At 45.2% G+C, this 21,744-nt stretch overlaps 2 protein-coding genes across 2 annotated transcripts; one reads left to right on the forward strand and one right to left on the reverse strand.

Annotated features, from left to right (window-relative positions):
• Positions 1-665: 665 nt before the first annotated feature.
• Positions 666-5,835, forward strand: LOC142582940 (beta-1,3-galactosyltransferase 1-like). The gene is made up of 2 exons (XM_075693088.1): positions 666-879; positions 3,691-5,835. The coding sequence occupies exons 1-2, from the start codon at positions 871-873 to the stop codon at positions 4,768-4,770; spliced, it is 1,089 nt and encodes a 362-aa protein (XP_075549203.1). The 5' UTR covers positions 666-870; the 3' UTR covers positions 4,771-5,835.
• A 10,595-nt stretch (positions 5,836-16,430) lies between these two features.
• Positions 16,431-21,449, reverse strand: LOC142582941 (beta-1,3-galactosyltransferase 4-like). Its single transcript, XM_075693089.1, has 3 exons — positions 21,333-21,449; positions 19,765-19,852; positions 16,431-17,894 (listed from the first exon to the last, which is right to left on the reverse strand). Exons 1-3 carry the CDS (start codon positions 21,362-21,364, stop codon positions 16,722-16,724), a joined length of 1,293 nt encoding a protein of 430 aa, XP_075549204.1. The 5' UTR covers positions 21,365-21,449; the 3' UTR covers positions 16,431-16,721.
• Between the last annotated feature and the right edge of the window lie 295 nt (positions 21,450-21,744).

Below are 21,744 nucleotides of genomic sequence, written 5' to 3' on the forward strand. Positions count from 1 at the left end.
TTAAGAAAATGCCGTAATTAACTGCCTAATTAATTACTTTAAGGCACATATTGCAATTCGCGAATCGTAGCCGGTGAGCTTGCAAGACGTATCCACTTGAAATGAATTTTCATGGTGATTCCAGTTTCAAGGTATTCATTGCCAAAATGTGCGACGAAATACACAGGCGTTCCAGTTATTTTTCTGTTTCACTGCATAAAACGGCGCTCTGCTAAAAAAGAGTAAGTGGAACAATAGTAAACTTTTAATACAAGTTTCATGATGCATATCTCGAAACCCACATGATCCTTAGATGGTTGGCCCAAGTGGATATGCCTTGCAATCTTACCAGCTACAACTGGTAACTTGCAACATGTGCCTTAAAGTAACAATTTAAAATGAAATTAGTGAATTTAGGTTAAGTAGTCGATTAGGCCATTGAATTTCTAGTGAGAGAAATGTCCGCCGCTTCGTGTAATCCAGTTCAATGACTACAATTAGGCTTTCTGTCACAGGCGGCTTTTTTTTTAATTCTGTATTATCAAAAAAAAAAATTTACGTTGTTCAAACTGAGCTTCGTGACACCTGCTTGCCTTGCACGGTACACTGCGCAAAGCGAATCAACACGACCATGTGGCGCTCAAAGCTGCGGACTTCCGGCGCTGAGTCAGCCGTTCGAATAGGAATAAACAGTAGATGTACGACCGCTACTGCCAAAAACCTGCTGATTCGTCTAACATGACGGTGAACTAAGCTGCAGAACGTCGTGAAACTCGCATGTCTCCCCTCAGCCGATCCGGAATACAGAGTCGTTCCTGCTACTCGTGCGGGAGATATTGAAGACTCATCAAGCCACTCTGCTGATACGCCAGAGGAATACAATCAGTGTTGATGCTGAAGGTGAGTCTTATCTACGTCATAACTTACTACGTCCATTTTGAACGTAATATTTTTAAAGTTAGTGCGGTGAAAACCATGAAACTAGAAACGTAAGAAAAGCTTCATCCTATAACTTCCCAGCACTAGAAATTTGTTTTATGTTTTTTATTTTATTTTCATACCATCGCATTCACGGTAAGATTCAGATGCATGACTGAATGAACGAACTAACTTTATTCTTTTAAAGATCGTCTCAATGGGTGCATTACGAATTTCTCATTATTTTTTTAGCATCCATGCTTTCGTTTCGGTTTGTCGTTGCATTCTCAGGTGAAATGAAGTATGGAGAACAGTGGCGAGGCAAATTGCTTCTGCTCGTAACCTGTTCACAGTCGTCATTGCCAGACAGACAGACAGACAGACAGACAGACAGACAGACAGACAGACAGACAGACAGACAGACAGACAGACAGACGGACGGACGGACGGACGGACGGACGGACGGACGGACGGACGGACGGACGGACGGACGGACGGACGGACCGACAGACAGACAGACAGACAGACAGACAGACAGACAGACAGACAGACAGACAGACAGACAGACAGACAGACAGACAGACAGACAGACAGACAGACAGACAGACAGAAAGACAGACAGACAGACAGACAGACAGACAGACAGACAGACAGACAGACAGACAGACAGACAGACAGACAGACAGACAGACAGACAGACAGACAGACAGACAGACAGACAGACAGACAGACAGACAGACAGACAGACAGACAGACAGACAGACAGACAGACAGACAGACAGATAGATAGATAGATAGATAGATAGATAGATAGATAGATAGATAGATAGATAGATAGATAGATAGATAGATAGATAGATAGATAGATAGATAGATAGATAGATAGATAGATTTGTTACCTCTCGCAGCCGCGATTAATCCCGCGTCGTCTTTCTTTTGACCACCTTACAATTTTCCCAGTCAACAGTCAGAGAACGGGTGTGCAAGGCGAAGACGCTTTTATGCTTAGATTTAGGTACATTAACGAACCTCAGGTGGTCAAAATGTTTCCGGAGTCCACCATTGCGGTGTGCCTCATATACATATTGTGCTTTTGCACGTAATATTTGCGGAAATCATATATATATATATATATATATATATATATATATATATATATATATATATATATATATATATATATATATATAATATAGAAACACACGTACAGCACTCATAGAGACACGTCGCACAACTTAGGAGTCGTGCTTGCTCGAAAAGTAGGAAAGCGGTTTTCGATAGCGCCGGCACCGCCGATATCTGACACGTTCATTAAGGAAATGCTCTTCATTGCCTCTGAAACAGCAAGCGTAGGTCTGAGAACTGCTTACGTAGGGCAACAGGAAATGATTCACTCCACTAAATCCAACTGACAGACCCGAAAGCCATGATGGAAGTCTCTACTACGCAATTCTCGAAAATATCGACTCTACTAACAAGTGCGGTTTTCGATAGCGCCGTCAGCGCCGATATCCGACACGTTCATTCAGGAAATGCTCTTCATTGCCTCTGAAACAGCAAGCGTAGGTCCGAGAACTGCTTACGTAGGGCAACAGGAAATGATTCGCTCCACTAAATCCAACTGACAGACCCGAAAGTCATGATGGAAATCTCTACTACAATTCTCGAAAATATCGACTCTACTAACAAGTGCGGACCATTTAAACGTGACTCATGGACTCCCTACGTTATCTCGTCTATATATAAGGGAACCCGGGTCCTTATTTTGCAACGCTCTATTTCATTTTCCTTTCTTATTTTATTACCCGTCGTGCCGAACGCTCGATCCTAATTATATGAGCGGCGCCGCGTCTTCCGATACTTCAGTGAATGGAGAAAATGATGAAAAATATAATTATTCGTTAGAAAACGCTTCTGCTAGCCAGGTCATGATTTTGTAGCAATGCCTTTTCTTATGTTATTCCTTTTCACGCTTTTCGCGCTTCTTCAGTGGTCACAGCGACGATCAGCCCTAGTTATCAACGGGGTTAGCCGGCTGTGAAGCGCGGATGGTAAGATTTGCGTAGAATCGAGCGAAAATCATCTTTTCGGATCGCAGTTCAGGGCCAGCATTTTGGTACGTTCCATTTAATTTGCCATTCTTAAAAAGCATTGCGCCCAGTGAACTATCACAGCTATAACGGCGACGTTCAAGCCATGATCGAGCCACTGCTGAAGGGCCATAAAAATCGATGATGAAGTGGGTCGTTTCGAAATACGGCCTCTGGGCACTAGGAGCTGCGACGTCACACCCACTGAATCAAGTTCTGGCAACTTTCATTTCTTTTTTTTTTTCTGAACTAGTTTTACAGAAAGCATCAAAGCATGGCGTCTGCATAGAAATGACGTCTCCAGGATTGCATTTGCCATTCAGTTGGTCACGACCATGTGATTGAGCCCATTGATAACGGAGGCGGAGCATCGTTCTGACCAGTAATGAAGTGCGAAATGGAATAGCATCAGAAAAGGCATCGCTACAGTATCACGCCCCTACACACATTATTTCTAGACATACTATTCAGGACAAAAATTATCGTGCTAGAGGGAAAATGTGAAGCCAGCTTCACGGAACAATGTGTGTTGTATGCATTAGTACCCACCCTCAGCAAGAATTATTATTGCCAACTGTTGATTTAGCCGTTACTAGCTTGTTTTCGATTATAAGAATGCGCAAAATTATACAAGGTGGACAATGGTCCACCTTATCGCATAAAATAAATGGGAATTTAATGACACTTTCAACTTCCTTAACAGGCTATCCCGTTTCTGCCTGCAAGATGGTTGCGTCATCGTCTGAAGACGCTGGTCTTTGTGCTCCTGCTGGTGCTCCTCGCCTACGCTTTCGTTTGCTTTTTGCTCCCATCGTTCACCAATTCAATAGACAACGAGGCGCCTTTGAGATGGTTTCCGGATACATATATAGCCGGGATAAGCTTACCAGCAGAGCGGGTGCACAACAAACCTAACGACTACCTCATAAACCCAACAAATGTGTGCCCGACAGAGGCGCCTGTCGACTACCTTTTCCTGGTCTTGTCGGCACCGGAATACGTAGACACACGCAACGTCATACGACGCACGTGGGCCAAAGACGTCAGAAGGTCCTCCGGTAACAGGGTGCTGTTCCTCTTCGGCAAGCCCAGCACCACCAAACTGCAGAGAGCCCTCGAGTTGGAGTCGTTAAGGTACAGAGATATCGTGCAAGAGGACTTCCTGGACACATACCGAAACTTGTCCCTCAAGTCGATCATGCTGCTTCGCTGGGCGCACCTCCATTGTCCGCAGGCCCGATTCGTGGTGAAGATCGATGACGACTGCTTCCCGAACCTGGCCAACCTTTACCGAGTCATGCACGGGCAGCCGGAGGACGTCATCTACGGCGAACTGTTACACAAACACATTCCTTCACGGGACCCACTGGACAAGTGGTACGTCCCTTACGAAGAGTTGCCGGCTGACGTGTTTCCCGACTACATACACGGCGCCATGTACGTTATCGGTGGCCGCGTGGTGGATCTGCTGTACAGAGCTACAGGACATGTGCAAACCGTAAGCATGGAAGACGTCTACATTACCGGAATGTGCGCGGAGCGCGCCGGCATCAACAGAACGCATCTCGCCGGAGCGAGCAACAACAAACTGTCGACACTGTGTGAATACAAGAGGGCCATCTACGGCCATCACGTGACCGCGGAGGAAATGAGAAAAGTGTGGTACTCCATGAAGCGACTAGAGTACAAGTGCCACCGTCTCTTCTTTACCTTTCACGTGTGCTACTGTCATGCTGTGGGCAGCGAGGCCCAGCCAAGGGTCATTGAGGCACCAGTTCTTTGACCAGAGACTGCACATGGCTTAGCGCTACAGTTCGACAAAATAGCACTGTTACGCGCCGAAGCGTGACGCATAGTTTTAAATTTATCAATAATGCGTCAGTTTAGAACAAGATGCAGCAGATGTATCCGTTTTCACAGCACTCATTTACAATGCTACAACGATTGCACTTAAAAATTGCAAGCTTAAGGCACGCATTAAGGATAATGAAGCGTTACAAGGCGGTGTTTACAATTGTGGAATAGACTAAGTTCTTCTGTGAGAACGTCGGTGTCTTTCACTCGACATTTGAAGTATTTTGGAGATGCTTGACAGTAAATACAGGCAAAAAAGACTACATATATTTGGCCATCCATAAAGAAATGTAGGCTGCATTGGGATCGGATGAGAATGCAATGCGCATTCTCCCACATTTACGAAACATTTCATACGTTATACCGGTTCCTAATGACAGGCACCGCTCAATTGGGAAAACTGACAAATTGTTAGCGGAGACTGCCATCCAATGACAGACAATGTTCGCGAACGGGAAGCTTTGTGAATTGATCTCCGCATACGGCCGAAACGATGCGCCCACTTCTTTCGTGATGGTGACCTAACTGTTGGCCGGTGCGAACGACATTTAGCTTTTAGTGCGTTTTTCTTTTTTTTTTACTTCGCTCATGTATGCGCTGTTTGCCCCAGTGGTGTTGTATACTGTCATGAGTGACTGGCAAAACATGTGCGAAAGGGGGATGAATATGGGAAGACGATGACGCCGGTCGGCGAAACGAAGGTGGGAGCATCTCGTGGATTTTCGCGAACGGTAAGCTTTGTGAGTTGATCTCCGCGTACGGCCAAAACGATGCGCGCACTTCTTTCGTGATGGTGACCTAACTGCTGGCCTGTGCGAACGACATTTAGCTTTTAGTGGCGACTGGTGTATGTGGGTGACGTGGCGGCTGTGCTTGCTCTGCGCTTAGGAATCGTGTTCCTCGGTTCTGGCTTCTCCTGCTTTGGGGGCTTAGGTCAAGTATCGGGTGGTATTTTCTTTGGCCAGCTTGTAATTTAACATAACCTTTTCATATATTTTTTATGTGTTTTTGTGTTAGCCTTGCTTGATGTCTGTAGCATCACCTGGCTACGGGGCTTCCCCCGTGGTCAGCCTCGATAGCTCCTCAGGAGTTGCCGCTTGAGTTTTTTCTTCGCAGTGGAGCCGGCACTGTTCCTGTGGCCATGGTGCCGACCGACGGCGGTACGATCAATATGAAAATTTCAAAAACGATTCAGGGCAAATTGCAGAAAGCCTCACCCCACTTCCTTCAAATCACAGAGATCCGTCAGTTCGGCAGAGGTGGCATACTCTGCTGCTCGCCAGACCACCCCTGTGTCAAAGAACTGCTGAATTGTTCCACATTCGCTTCCCATCCGGTGAGCTGTTTCGTACCACCGCATCTCGCATGCTCTAGAGGCATTGTACGAGGGGTGGTCGTCACTTTAACCCCTGAGGAGATTTTAGAAATGTTCTCGGTGACTGGCGTCATCTTCGTTTACCGGTGCAGTCGAGTGATTGACAATAAGAAGATACCAACAGAGTCAGTCATAGTTACATGTGCTGGAACGATGCGGCCAACAGAAATTAAGGTCTGGCTCCTAATTTACAAGGTAGAAGCTCTAGCTCCACGCATTCTGCAATGTAACAAGTGTTGGCGATTTGGCCACAGCGTCAGAGGCTGCAGATCTGCACCCCGCTGCCATGCTTGTGGAGACAGCCACAGTTTTAGTGATTGTTCCTCCAAAGAAGAGAAATGTTGTCTCTGTGGTGGTGGTCATTCCGCCAACTACTCGAACTGTCCTGCAAGATCACAGGAAATGCAAATTGTAGATTTAATTGAAAAGAGACATTGCTCACACCGTGATGCTGTTGTTGAGGTCCAGAGGAGGTCTAAGGGATATGCTTGAGTTACAGCCCGTCAGCAAATGGTTGCAGACTCAGCCCTTTCCGATTCTATTGCGACAGCGGTCGAAAAGGCGTTGTCAAAAGCTATGGAATGACTAACATCAAACATGTCGGAGACTCTAGCTCAAGTGTTGACATCACAAATGATTCGGCTTTTCAGTCCTTTAGCGAGTTCTAATGCTAGCTCGCAGATTATTACACAGACCCTAACATCGAGTGCTGAACAACTAATGGATCCTTCATCAGTTATTGTACAAGACGCAGACAATGCGAGGTCATCAACTTCAACTCAGCAGACCAACAACGGATGCTTCTCTGGATCAGTGTCGGAAAACAACCAGGATGTAGAAATGGACCTCCCGACTCTTAAACGCACAAGATCACCTAACGATAACTCATCGATCTCTGTCCCACACTCAAAAAACCAAAAAGTTTGTGAAAGATAGTCTTTCCAAGTCAGATTCTAATCCTAACTCTTCCAGCTCTGACCCTCAATCAAAACCAACAAAGTACGGTAAAGACAGTCTTTCGAAGAAAGATTTTTTAAAAGACAGTATTTCAGAGCAAATGGTTTCTAAAGCAGGCATTAATTCATCGTATGTTATTTAATGGTATTACAGTGGAACTGCCGTTCCATTATTTCTGCAGCTACTGATTTAATATATTTTTGCTCACAACTTTCTCCCGACATTATTCTTTTGCAGGAAACTTGGCTCTCCAATGGTCAAGATTTTCATATAAAAATTATCGTTTATTTCGATTGGATTGGTGGAAGACCTGTTTTCTTGATAGCAACTAAAATATGCCACAAAGTAAAAATTTCCTACCAGTATATGTCTACGGAGTGTGAGATACAAGCAATAGATGTAACTATTCCTGGTTGTTCCCCATTTTCCTTAGTTAATACATATTTTCCCACAGGCCTGCATGATACTCGTTTCCTCGATACCGTTGTTAACTCTTGTAGGAAAGAAATTGTGATAGCCGGAGACTTTAATTCGCATCATGTGTCTTGGGGTTTCAAAACGGACTCATGTGGAAAGCGATCATCGGCTGGGCAATTAATTAAAATTTTTCTTGCTTAAACACGAAGTCAGCTACCTTTATTCAGGGTCTTTCTAAATCGGCATTGGATCTAACATTTGCCAGTTCAGGAATTTCCGTAACTTCCTAGTCTACTGTCGACTCAGCTTCAAATAGTGACCATTTACCTATTAGGTTTGACATTGTCTGCCCTGTTATTCCCCTGGAGTCTCCGACGCGTACTTTTGTCAATTACCAGAAATTTCAGAGTATCTTGAAAACGGTCCTCGATTCCCAGAAAACGCTACCGAATGACATCAAAGCCATGAGGCTTTGCGCAGTAGTAAAAAGTTTCTTTAAAAGTCCCAATTTAATGTTAAGATAAACAAAAGTACTACCTCTCCTTGGTGGAATTCGAATTGCACGCGGGAATATAGAAGACGAAAAGCCGCGTGAAAGAAATTATTTTACCATCAGTGCCGGAGTAACTGGAGTGATTATAAATTCGCAGCTGTTGCGTTCAAGAGAACAGTTTCGAATGCCAAACACGAGTATGACGAAAAGCATCATGAATTCCTCTCTAAGCCCAGCAACAAAAAAAGCTCTGTTCAGATTCCTTCGATATAGAAAATTTATGCCAACACCAGCGAATACTGAATCGATAATACTTTCACCACGCGAGTTATCTGCTTCTTTAGAATTCATTGGAAAGGGCTTAGCGCAACGCTTAACATCACGTTTGCCGAATGGGCCACTAAGGCCTCCCATCGCTGATGACTTCGTAGAAGTCACAGTGTCAGAGCTCTCTAATGTCCTTAGATCTCTGCCTGCCTCAGCTCCAGGTTCTGACGGTATTTCCAATGCCATGCTAAAAATGTTGTTTGAAATGTCTTCTGATGACATTCTTAACGCAGTTAATTATTCTCTAAAAAATGCTTGAATTCCACCAGAATGGAGGACAGCAAAAGTTATTCCGCTGCTTAAAAAACAAGGAGCTGGCTACAACCTTGACAACATTAGGCCTATCTCTCTTACGTCAAATATGGTAAAACTAATTGAAAGAGTTTTATATGATCGTATGAAGGGGGGGGGGGATAATATATCTGAAAATTCGTTACTGAGCCCAAGTCAAATAGGTTTGCGGCCCGGTCTTTCCATTTGGTGTGCGCATGTAGATTTGGAAAGCCGCATCCAACTTGCTCAGCATAGAAAAGAAGTTAGCGCTTTAGTGTCACTTGACATAGCAAAAGCTTATGACAGCGTTGAGTACTCTCTACTGCTAGACACATTACAGTCCTACAATTTTCCGAAATAGATAACGGCATGGATTTTTGAATTTCTAAGAAACAGAAAATTTCATTGTTTTCAAAACTGTTTTTCTTCAAGAATGTTCGATCAGACAAGAGGGGTGCCCCAGGGGGCTGTTCTGTCTCCTATACTATTTAACCTGTTGACGAGTTCAGTACCACTTCACCAGGATGTGAACCTGTATGTCTATGCGGATGACATTGCATTTTTCGCGACAGCTAGAGACATCGATTCCCTTCACCTGTCTTTGCAAACGTACCTCTGTACTCTACAGACGTGGCTTCACAACCTGCACCTGTCACTAAACGTAAACAAAAGTGCAGTCCTTGTTTTTCCGCTTTCCGTGCCGTTACAGTTATCATTAGTATATGAACAGAGAACCATTCCTCAGGTAGAGTCGCTTAAATACTTGGGTATCACATGGGACGGAAAACTGAACTGGCGTTCTCACGTAGAAAATATTGGAACGAAGGCGACACGAGCCGTAGGTTTACTACGTAGAATCAGTAACCGACGCTCTGGTATGCGAAGTGACACATTTATTATGATTTATCGTATGTATGTACGACCGATTCTAGAATTTGGTTGTGTTTTGTTCTCCGGAAGTGCAAAATATAAATTAAGGCCCCTTGTTCTGTTAGAAAGAGAAGCTCTTCGACTATGTTTAGGTCTTCCTAAATTCGTTGCTAATAATGTATTATACCAGGAAGCGCGCCTACCTACTCTTCACACATGATTCGGCATGCTTACGGTTCAAACCTACTTAAGAGCTTATGGTTCTTTGCTACGGACGTCGACAATATGCATTTATTAGTGAACCAAGTCCATTTTTGAGACCACGTAGTCACGGTTCCATACCCCGCAAGTTGTATTTGTGCAAGCACAATTAGCACCTTTAAATGTTCGCCTTAGAGAATTAATTCAGCTCCATAGGTCTCCGGGGTCGCTGAAAATCGAATATGCAGACATTTTTCCACACAATGCGAAATTTCTGCCCACAACATATTTGAATGACCGTTTACAAGATTATTTGGCCCGTTTCAAAATAAACGTATAGCGACCGATGCTTCTTCGTGTGAAGAGAAGTCAGGTGTGGGTATCTACTCACCATCCCTCAATTGGTCTTTTTCACTTCGCCTACCAGATTACACATCAGTTTTTCATGCCGAACTTCTGGCAATAGTTCCTGCCTTGCGGAAATTACCCATTCATATTACAAGAGTTATTATCGTCACAGATTCTCTATCTGCATGCAGCCCACTTACTGCGTCTACAAAGTCGACAACCGGAAACACGTTTTATTCATTATCTCTGCCTCACTTAAGTTTAGTGCATATAGTACGGGTCCCTGGCCGCCAAGACATTCATATTAAAGAAATAGCCGATTCCTTAGCACGAGCTTCTTTAGCAGGTCCTGTGCTATTTGTGCTGCCGGAAACTGCGCACATTACTGCAGCCAGATATCGGCAATTTTCTTTGAGCGAGGACAAAAAAGCTCTGTCATTAGCAAAATCTTCAGATTTTTTACACTTAAATTATTCTTGGAACCGTCAATGGTGCCCTAACCAGAAATTTGAAGTTTCATTTACTAGGCGGCGTTGCCATATTCCAACACTTAATTTTTACTTGCACAGATGTGGTCTGGCGGTATCCCCTCTATGCTAGCTCTGCAATGAACCAGAAACTATAGATCATTTTTTATTATCATGCCGGCGGTTTTCTACTCACCGAAAACTATGTCTAGAAATTCCACTTCAAAATTTTGGATTACCTTTAAGCAGCACTGTTATACTCTCCCTTGGAGCAACAGTTTTGGGATATAGCCACAGGAACGTTTGCCTAGCTATTTATAATTTCCTATGTGGCACAAGAAGAATGCCTTGTTAATAGTTTTTAGTTTCAAGAATTGATTTATTTCTACTTCAGTTTAGAAAACGCGAAAAGTAAAAGCACAAATTCGCAGTTCAAATCTTACTATTATTATTCATAATTTACCTTACTCAAGTTTAAGTATATCCTTTTTTTTAACATTCCTATCAACGCAAGGCTTACTATAGTATTGATCAATACTTTATCTCATGTATTCATAGTTTATTTTGCATCTTGGATTATTTGTTTTCCTTTCTTTTTTCGTGTTATTTATTTATTAACCAAGTTATCTTGTTTTATTTATTGAATCATATTACCACCCGATTCGTGGACTATCCCCCTCAGTGGGTTTGTGCCATTGACTGAGGCTTCATCATCATCATCATCGTGGACACCTGATGCGTGAAGTGCGTGAAGCGCGAGAGAAGGAAAGAAAAATCACCGCCCTCTTCCAGTCTCTGAATACGATCGAACAGCGAAGCTGTTTTAGTTACACCGAGTGTTACACCATGCAAGCCAAACTTCGCAAGCAGTTTATATTGTGAATCTTTTGTTTCACCATTCTTTCACCTCATTTTCACTTTTGCGTCCTTCGCGTAGTGAGCATGCTTTAGGAGGTGTTTTTTTTTTTTCGGTTCTCCCAGTGTTTTTATTTCTTTTTTTTTTCCGTGAGCTTTCTGTCTGTGTTTTGCCGTGCTTTCTTTTCGCATGCAACTTGCTCCGCCTCTTTTTTGCGCGCCAGCAATGAGAGCAAGGTGTGGCGTGGGGGAAGAACTACCTGACTGCTTTTTTATTCATTTTGTGTGTAATGTTGGATTTGCTCGGTGTTGTGTTGTCTCTTCTAGCGCTTGATCTTGGGCTGTCGTCTCTTGTGCCTGCACTGCTCGGTGTGCCTCCTCCGCTTGCAGTGCTTTGTCTGGAGACGCTGAATCTTGCATTGCTTGCTCTTGAGTTGAGGGCAGGTGACGGCGTTTACATTTCACAATCACAGCCTTGTGCTTCAATATCAGATATGTCCGTCACGTAAGACAATAAAATTCAAACAGCGCTAGACGACCGGACCAGAAAGAGGAGGAGACAAACATTGTCTCCTCCGCTTTCTGGTCCTGTCGTCTAGCGCTGTTTGAATTTTATTGTTACCATGGAACACCAACTCGCCCAATCCGCTGCCCACGTAAGACGATGAATGGCTCATAGCCCCTTAAGCAACGGCTCATACCCCTGTAAACGCGGCCTCCACATTACGACGACAGAATAGAAGTGAAATTCTACGCTGGAATGACGAGCGGCAACGGAGGCATCTTTCGACGACGAAGACGAACTCAGCAGCAGTGGCACGAGCGCATTCGCGCGGTAGCGCCGAGGGGCGCCGACAAGCCAGCTGTGGAAGAAGACGACGACGCTTGAGCCATTGCTGATGATGATAGTTTTATTGAACTCCGACAACGACGACACGGGGTCTGCATAAACAGCTTCGCTGTAGAAATAAAGGCGAAGGTTACTGAGCAGTGCATTGCAGACGTGGACGAGGAGAAGGGCAGACGCATTTCCAGCTGTGCTCTGGAGACGGGAAGCAGCAACTTCGGGGACTACGAACCGTAGAGTTCAGAGAACCGGAGAGTCTTAGAGTTGGCCGGTGACAGCTCCAGCTCCCGAGCACCGGCTACGGTGCCGTGGCAGTGCTCCGCAGGCTCGGTCCAGCCCAAGGAGGTTTGAAAAAAAATATTTATAAACCTCTTTGGTCCAGCCCCACGCTGCCGTAACCGGCCACTGCCCAGTGCCCCGGAGACAACCACCTGGCCACGTCAGCGGCACAACGCGCGACTAGCCAAGACCGCGTCGTGTGCCCCGCTGGTCTCGGCAGAGGATCACAACCTCGTCGCTCGCAACGGAGCTCGACGCGTATACGCCGCATCGGAACCAACGCCGGGCCGACATCCGCCACTACTGGTGCCGGTCGAACGCTCGATTTCTAGTGACGAATTGTTACTTGTTTAGTCGAACTGTGGAACAGTATACAGCTGAGGTCTAGTTTGTTTCTTTATCTGTATAGCCGTTTTTGGAAGTTTCTCGTGCTTGTATGGGGTTTATGATGTGTCAGGTTAGTTTGCTATTTGTTTTTCTTGGTTAAAATGTTTCTTGAGATAAATGTTTTTTTAATATTTTTCCATCGTGTGTCTGTCTGTTCATGGAACCGTTTATTACTCTACCCCCTCTCACCCCTACCTTCCCCCTCGCCTCATCCCCCTAGTGCAGGGTAGGAAACCGTATATTCCAATCTAGTTAACATTCCTACATTTCCCTCTGTTCCTATCTATCTCTATCTATCTCTCCTCTGCGGTACATAATTTTGGTTCGAAGCGCGCTCAGCTGGTCGACAGCAACAAGTTCCAAGAAGAGACGCAGGCAACGCTAAGTACTAAACTTGATCAACTTTCTCCAAAGCAGATCACAATGAGCTGTTGGCGCTTTCCGTGTGACGCCACAACTCCAATCTCTCAAACATTTTCTAGAAAGAAAGCGGCGATTGTCGTAAGAAGCTGCGCGCATGTAGAACTTGCCTGGCTTATTTTGCTAGCAGACTCAACCAAAAGTCTACACTGACCAGTTCGTCGACACTCGCATAATTCTGTCGAAAAGGCTACAAGAATATGAACTAATACAGCTATGATAATCTGTCTATACAACTTCGATGCACACCCTCAGTGATAAGCATCGAACAGAGAGATGACTGCCTGTGTCCTTGTTTCTTTATTTTTTTATACGAAATATGAGGCATTCACGGCACTACTAGATACAGCTTTGAGCATCGCAAGGTTCTATGGAACTCGTTCCATGTTTATAACATGAAGTGTCGTGGTATGCCATAAAATACACCAGCAACGACTGACATGCATTCTACCTTGACTCGTTTTCATGTTGTACTTTCGTGGTTTCTTAGTTTCAAGCACAGTGTGCTGCGCATGCATTGGAAAACTACTGTTACCTGCAAGCGTCTCTCGAACAAGTTTTCTATGTCACGCCTCCATTGTTGCAGGTAGTGTTTCGGCACCGTTTAATGTTAAAATCATAAGTGACGCAAATTTCTTTCTGTATAGCTTGCAGTGCATCTTAAATAAATATTGTGCCTCTCAACAAGTGAGCATTATAATCTTTTCTTTTTCGGTTGCTTTGGTCTGTTCCAAAGGAACGAATAGCTGTACTTCATGGCTATCGAAATTTGCCTTTAAGGTTGCGTTAGGCTCTAAAGCGAGCTTCCTGTAGCTGCAGCTGTCTCTCGAATAAGTGCAAAAAGGATACAAACGAAAAACTAATTCATAGAAATTTTGAGTGACTCATTCGTGAATCACTTTGAAGTTTTCATCATATAAAGAAAGTAAGGTGGGTGAACAAAACTAAAGCGCGCGCACGCACAGTAAATGAAGAAGTCGGTGAAAAATCGTCGCACGAAGTCCCACAGCTTGTTGGCTTTTGCTCTCACCCCTGTAGATTTGTATTTCAATACAGTCGTTCTCAAAGTCTGGGACGCTTTGTTACGGGGATAATTGCCACTGGGCACTGAAGCCGATGCCATTAGCGCAATCGGTATGTTTGCATCCAAGTAGCATGAATATTGACACAGGGCTGAAAGGCCAGCTGCAACGAAATTTTTGACCACGTAAAAAGCGTAGCTTAACACAGCGCAGGTATAGAGAAGAGCCTCGCCGCAAAATTACGTATCTACAAAGTTTCACGTTTGAAATACGTGCGGAAGCGTCGCGAAACCCTTGCAAGATTAGCGCCTTTAAATGTTTACGCATTTGTATGCCTACCCAACCAGAAATTTACCCGTCCGTCACGTAATACGAATGCAGTGGCTCCTAACCCCGTGAGCAATGATTCATACCACCGCAAGCAATGGCTCATACCCACGTAAGCAAGCGAAAAATGCAATGGCTCATACCCCTGCAAGGCAAAGGCACCAAGCGCTCATAGAATGAAGCGAATAGGGCATACATTAACTGAAATCACCCATACAACACACAGAACAGCACACATTTCAATAAAGAACGACCACGAAAGAAGCATCCAAACAATCAATAACGCATTACATATACCCTCCTCAGCAATCGTAGTGGTGGTTCTGCAACAGCTTCGCTGAAGATGTGCGTTGATAATGAAGGATACGAGTTGGTAAAGTTTGGAACACGTTCAATAATTTGATAACGACCCTCTTCCCTCTTTCTTTCCCTCTTCTCCTTCCCCCAATGCCGAGTAGCTGGCTAGAGGAATATACCTCAGGCCGACCTCTCGGCATTTCGTATCATTAAACTTCTCTCTCTCTCTCTCTCTCTCTCTCTCTCTCTCTCTCTTGATGAGGACCGATGAAGGTTGATAAGGGTTTATGCTGGTCGAATCAAGTTTCATACCATTGATAATGACACCAGGCTGCGGGGAGATGAGGAAGTGGCACAATGCTTACGCATACTTCGAAAACTCAGAGTTGTTCCTGCGTGATTTTTTTTATACCGATTCTTTTAAAAAGCTCCGCAATTACCGCTCACCAGAAGTAGCGCATGACCTAGAGCGTGCGGCTCCTCGTCATGACCTCAAAGATAAGGCGGTGCTTGCGTCTGCTACCGACGCGCTGAAAGATATCAGAGACGATGTGCTGGAACTCGCGTCGTAGCGACAACCGCCAGGTGCACGCGTCATTCGTTTTGTTGCTGATAAAAGGCTGCAAACAGGCACTGGGGCTTTGCCAAGATGGCTTTATTTGTATGCATTATAGACATAACAAATTTAGCTAAGTGAATTTTTGTTGCGTTTGACCTCGAAGTAGCATGATGGTCATATTGTAGCGTCGGGAAAGAATCGCTTAAATAGCGGACACAGCATAAGCCTAACTTTGGCCACCCCTTCAAATTCGCAGTAATATAAAGAATTTTTCCATGACAACTTTTATAGATCGTATTCGGTACACTAGAGCGCTGAGTTGAGTTGAGGTGTTGTAGGCTACTGGTGGGATTAGTCTTGCAGTTGCTGCCGGCAATTGCTCCACCGTAGCGACACTTAAAATACATAAATCATGTAGAGCGCTGTACAATCTGTACAATGGCTCAAGTCGCATCATTTGAGGCGCTTTTGGTGCTGTATTACAGCGCAAACGAGGATATGTCACGTTATATGCGGGATAGCTACTGCAAAAAAAAAAGAAAGAAATGCGGGAGGTCACGTATCTCAGGTAACACAAGCATAGCACACAAGGTAAAGATACCCAAAACCTGCCCGTTTAGAGATGTTTTAAGCCCGAGGAACCGAAGACCGAAGAGGCAAGAAGCAACGAGTGAATTGCCCCGCAATGCAACAGACACACCAAACAACCCTGTCTCTCCAATGAGCAACGCATGCTGCTGTAACAATATTATGCACATAAAAATTTTTTTTATCCTATCTATCCCTTCTTTTTTTAATTATTTGTGCGTTTTGTCGTCTCACAAGAGCAGTTTAGGTGACTGCCTTGCACTGAGACAATTATACCATGCCTGAGGTCTTTGCTTCTTTTTTTTATTTCTTAATAAAACAAGAGTCTAAAAATAGACTACTACTTTAAGCCGCGAGCTCTACAATACCCAAGAGCCTAAAAAAGAAAGACGGAAATAAAACACATGTCGCCATATTTTATGTAAACATATAGCCACTACCCATACCGCATATAAAGTAATGTTACATACTAAAGCTTGGGGCAAATTAAGTATCCAGGTGACGTGTGACATGCTACCCGTTCGTTGCATCTGAAGCCGCATGCCGACGATAGGGCTTACTAAGAGACAAACTAGAACATTCTTTGCAACAAAACATGCAAACGCCGGTAAACACACAGGCACATAATGCCGAAGAGAATCACAAGGCAGAATCGACCGAGTTTCGTGCCAAGGTCGCGGCAGTCCCTTGCACATAACGCCTGCACATGGTCTCTGAGCCAATAGAGCGGCCCTCCCTGCCAGAGTGTGGCCTTTTTGGCGTAGGTCACGTAGCAGCCCTCGAAGTGAGCCACCTCGGCTCGGCGGGCGCTGACGCTGTCTGCGAGGGTGCCCGTTACGTACAGGTCCTCGGGTGGCGTAGGCGGAGCGTGCTCCGTGGCAGCGGCGTACAGCAGTGGCTCGACCACGTCGGCGGTGAGAAGGTACGCGCAGCCGACGAGGTAGCCGCGGCTCCCGCTGCAGTTGCGTATCACGTTGGTGTCGCCGGGTGGTTCCTGGCACGGCCGCGCTCCCAGCGACACAAACGAGCCGAACATCTCGTAGTCCAACGACTGTTTCGCGAAGAAGTCGTACCAGTCCCGCAGGAAGCGGTAGTCCACGTGGGCCCCGTCGTCGACCTTGAGTAGGAAGCGGGCCTCCCGGCAGAATCTCGACGTCCACTGGAGGATCATCAGGCTGGTCAGCGTGGCGTTCCCGGGCGTGGCGTCGTAGTCTCCCACTACGATGTCCCCGTAGCGCACGATCTCGGAGCGCAGTTTGTCTTTCATTCGGGGCGACCGGGGCGTGCCCAGGAAGAAAAGCAAGAGCGCCGTCCTGCCGCTCTGCCGCCACAGCTGCTCCCAGGCCTCGCTCCGCATGATCTGCCTGAGCGGGTAATTCTCGGGCAGCGAGTTGACGGCGACCAGGTAGCGAAACGGCGGTGGTGAGCCGGCACCACCGTCGCCCTTGTCCACGCGACAGACGTGCCCGACGTTCCAGAGGAACCGGTAGGCGAAGAGCGGCTCGCGCAGCGACTTTTCGGGATCGCTGCTCTTGATGGACGTCGGCGTCGGAAGCGAGCAGTTGCGGCAGAACACGGCGTCCGCCGAGGGACCGGGACGGGCAGCGGCGGCTCGTCGGGGCGCGGCGACCGCATGACGTGGCCGGCGGTAGCGATCACTCGGCTCTTCAACGCTCGTGATGCCAGGGCGTACGACAGTGTAAGCGAGGCAGGCGAGGCATGCTGTCACAGTTAATACCTGCAACTGCGAGGGTTTTATAGTGAGTGGAGGGAGAGGCGAGATTAAACCAAGCGAGCATAAGAGCATATTTACAGCGTCTATGCGCTATGGCTCGGAATCGCCGCTGTACTTGTCTCAACTCGAGGGAGTCATACTTGGATATTTCATTCGGGTAACGCGACGGCTAAAAGATCCTCTAGGAGAGAACCTAGCTCAACTAAAGCGAGAAGAGCTGAAATATGGAAAGAAACAACGCTGACGTGACACAAACACTGTGTGTGTGTAAACCTTCTATAGGCAGCGCCTTCGTCTGAATTGCTGGTTTACAAATTCAGCACGCGTAACAGCCAACTATACTATAACACCACAGATTTACTAAGAAAATAAGTGAACAGTCACACTGGTTTGTCATCCAAGCCGCAGTTTTTGCAGTAAATATTTTCCAGGTTTCGAGCTTTCCGGCGGTTTAGTGAGTCTATACGATTATCTGGATTGAGTATCGAATATGTTAAACTGTCCCAAATGTTTTGAATCGAGATGTTATCGCCTTTGTGTTCAGCCCAGTGGCGTGGTTTGTGTTCCATGGAAATGGGGATAAATATACACATACCTACCTACCCTGCGCAAAATAGGAAAAGAAATATACTATACTGTAGAGGCCAAGAAATATTAAAGTTTGATTAATGATGCATGGTAAAATTGGTTTGTTACTCAATATGTCGACAAGTTTATTAAAACAATTTGGTGTTTGTGTTCTATAAGGACCCTATAAACTGACACACTCAGCCCTATAGTCGCTGGACTGACTTGCACCGCAAACCAACGGAAATATTTATATATAAGATGTTGAACATTTCGTTTATTGTTATACATTGGTTATATGGGGTGTGTGGTAGCGGAGGCGCGTGTTGATCCGAATAATCAAGCAGGTTTAAGTATTGGGCTGCACATTTTCGCTCAGTCACTGTATTCGTATTCTGTTTAGTTCAATTTCGCCCTAACCTAAACGCAAATAAGAAAAAAAATGGCTGGATTATTCATGTCATTACTACAGTCGTAATGAAGCTGTAAAAATTGAAAATTTGGCTATAAAAGTTTACATGTTTCGACAACAGCCATTGTCGATAACAAAACAAGTATCTGGAATTAAGCTATAGGGACTCGGGAAGAATGGTGACATACCGCGTAAACTAATGAATGTCAGCACGGTTAAAACTACGTGTAAATATTATACACTTTAGTAAGCAACATGGCAAAAATCAAGCGCACGAAGACCGAAATGTAAGGTTGTTAAATCGTATTTCTGTGGTCGTGAGCTTGTGCAGAGTTCAACGGCGAGAGACATGTCAGACAAAAAACTCTTACTGAGACACACATAACGTAAATATTTTGTTAACACAAAGTAATACATACCGCCCAGCAAGAATAAAACATTGCAACCTTATGCGACCCTGTAGAATCAATACCAATTTCCCGCGTAACTGTTACTTTTCAGCGCTCCTCTCGGTCATTTTCCCTAAAGCTCGTCTTTAATTCAGATGTACAAACCTTTGTCAGGGTATCACTGATAACCCGTCCATTTTTTCACCAAATATAAACTTGTTGCCCCATTCAGGTCTATAAGGACGTTGCGAAAACATTCTACGTCCTTCGTATCGCTTCTAAAGAGGGAGAAAACGAGTATTTAGTAATTATTTCCGAATTTCTTCATTACCACACAATGTTCACACTTTGTTCGCACTTCACCCATGACATGTTTTCCATTCTCAAACTCACTACAACGTTTAGTTATTTCAGGACACCGGGAAAACATGTGCATATAACTCTTACTGTAGCACTTTTAGTCGTTCTCCTGCAGATACTCTGTAAAATGAAGCAATTCAATGAACCTTACCTTGAGCTTGCCGACTCTCTTAAACCATAATTTCCTGTCCCTGGGTGACCCGCACAGTACCGCGACAATGGTGCAACATGAACGATACCTGCAGCATATGCACAACGTTCAAAAATAATTAAAAGGTATCCACACTGAAGTAAGAATTCTGAATGTCGGGCTCCGTTACGCAATGATCTTGCGTTGGACTGGAAGCCAAATGTGAGGCTTGTTCTGGCGTTTTACATTGTGCTCGAGACTGGGCATACGATGTTATGATTCGGAGGGATACGCGGCAGTTGTACTGACACGATCGCGTTCCTTGGTGGCGGACGCCAACTGTATTCCTCCGATGCTATAGTGCCACGTCGGAGAAAGTATAGCAGACTCGCGTTAAAAAATAAACTGGCTAAGCTTACTTTCCAGATATGTCGAACAACGTTTGAGCGTGTTGTCGTTCTCGCACTGACCCAATAAAAAAAAAGAACAATAATAATGTGGCAGTTTCGAGGGCGGAACGGCCAACTCGCTTTGCCAGCGATTCGCTGTGGCTTTGACAACGCAATATCGAGGTTTAAAGTTGCGCACGAATTCATCGGGCAACGTTGTACTTATAAGCGGGTGCGACTTGTTGGTGCGACGCAGCAAGCAAGGAAGCTGCTGCTGCATACAGGAGCAGCAGCGACGCCGCAGTTACCGTGAATCTCGCCGCGATATATGAGGAGTGCAGCAGTGGCGACAGAGGCGAAGCGCCTCGATTGGGTACGAGATGAGACCGACGTTGACCGACGTTGAACGAAGCGTTGACGGCGCGTCCACTTCGCTTCGTCGTTTTTGCTGCCAAACATGCTCCGCGTCTCCGGATAACCCCCCCCCCCCAAATCCTCTGCGCACGAGCGGCGCATGTGCCGTCCATAGTGGGACAGCACGACAACGCCGACGGCGGTGCCGGCATGATTGAACCCGCCTCAAGAACCCGTATAATTGCTATCAAAATTTAAAAAGAAATAAAAGCCAACCTTATGCCAATCTGAGCAATTGATGCATCAAAGACAGCGAAACTGCACACTTGAGTTCTCAAATCTTTCGGAAGTACTAGCGGCACGTATACTATAGCTATCGGGTTCTGTTTGATGCTTGTTTTTAGTAATGATTCAACACCGATGCCCTGGCCATACGTCCGCTTCGGGGCTCTCACACGGGCTGCGTATCTGGCTGGTCAAAGAGCAAGTTTAATACATACCTCAACATCCCTTAACTATATATTGAAAGCGGTCTCCTTACGGGACGAACGAATGGAAAGTTTTTCTCGTTGGGTAAGCATAGAAGTGCCTACGCATTTAATGAGGAAATGTGACTCAAGTGGATCAAGCACTTTCTATATAGCCTCTGGATTTCGTACGTTCACTGCTGCGCTGTTTCGCGCGGCGTACGGAATTACGTATCTTGTAACGAATTGCCCACAGGGATGTTCTCCACGACCAACACCTCTTGACCAACTGTCAATACAGAAACTTTATCGCGTTTTAAACTGGCTAAGGGGGTATTGCGCGAGAGGGGACATACTATTAAGTGGTTAAAATACTCACAAAAGAACTTTGCAGAACCGGAGTAAATACATTATGCAGAGATATAAAGCTAGCGTTGACGCTGGATGAATGTGGCAAACAGGAAACGCATAATCTTCTTCTTCCTCTTCAACCACTAACAATGTTACTATTTCTTGCGTCGTTTCCTGCGCTTCAATATGACGCCTTTACCTGTGCCTGGTGACGTACTTTGTTTCCTATGTTAAACAATGGTCTGAATTCAAAGGCAGAATTAATCCTATTATAGTTTTGCCATGACGTTAATAATAAGCAATAACAACAGTTGGGTACAACGCAATCGTCACCGTTGACTTGGTGATGATGATGGCGATCACCGAAAAACTGTGGCGCATACTGACTAAGGGAGAATGGCCAAGAATCGCGTGGCGTATAGTAAAAATAGATTAACTGA

This window comes from Dermacentor variabilis, chromosome 5 (genome assembly GCF_050947875.1).
Source record: "Dermacentor variabilis isolate Ectoservices chromosome 5, ASM5094787v1, whole genome shotgun sequence".
Classification (NCBI taxonomy): domain Eukaryota; kingdom Metazoa; phylum Arthropoda; class Arachnida; order Ixodida; family Ixodidae; genus Dermacentor; species Dermacentor variabilis.

Bases quoted from the DNA above. Each gene is read 5' to 3' on its own strand.
- LOC142582941 (XM_075693089.1), bottom strand. From the start codon at position 21,364: ATGTATTTACTCCGGTTCTGCAAAGTTCTTTT. The intron at 19,853-21,332 runs GTGAGTATTTTA...CATATGCTGCAG, and splicing joins CGGTTCTGCAAAGTTCTTTT to GTATCGTTCATGTTGCACCA. The intron at 17,895-19,764 runs GTAAGGTTCATT...AAACCCTCGCAG, and splicing joins AGAGAGTCGGCAAGCTCAAG to TTGCAGGTATTAACTGTGAC.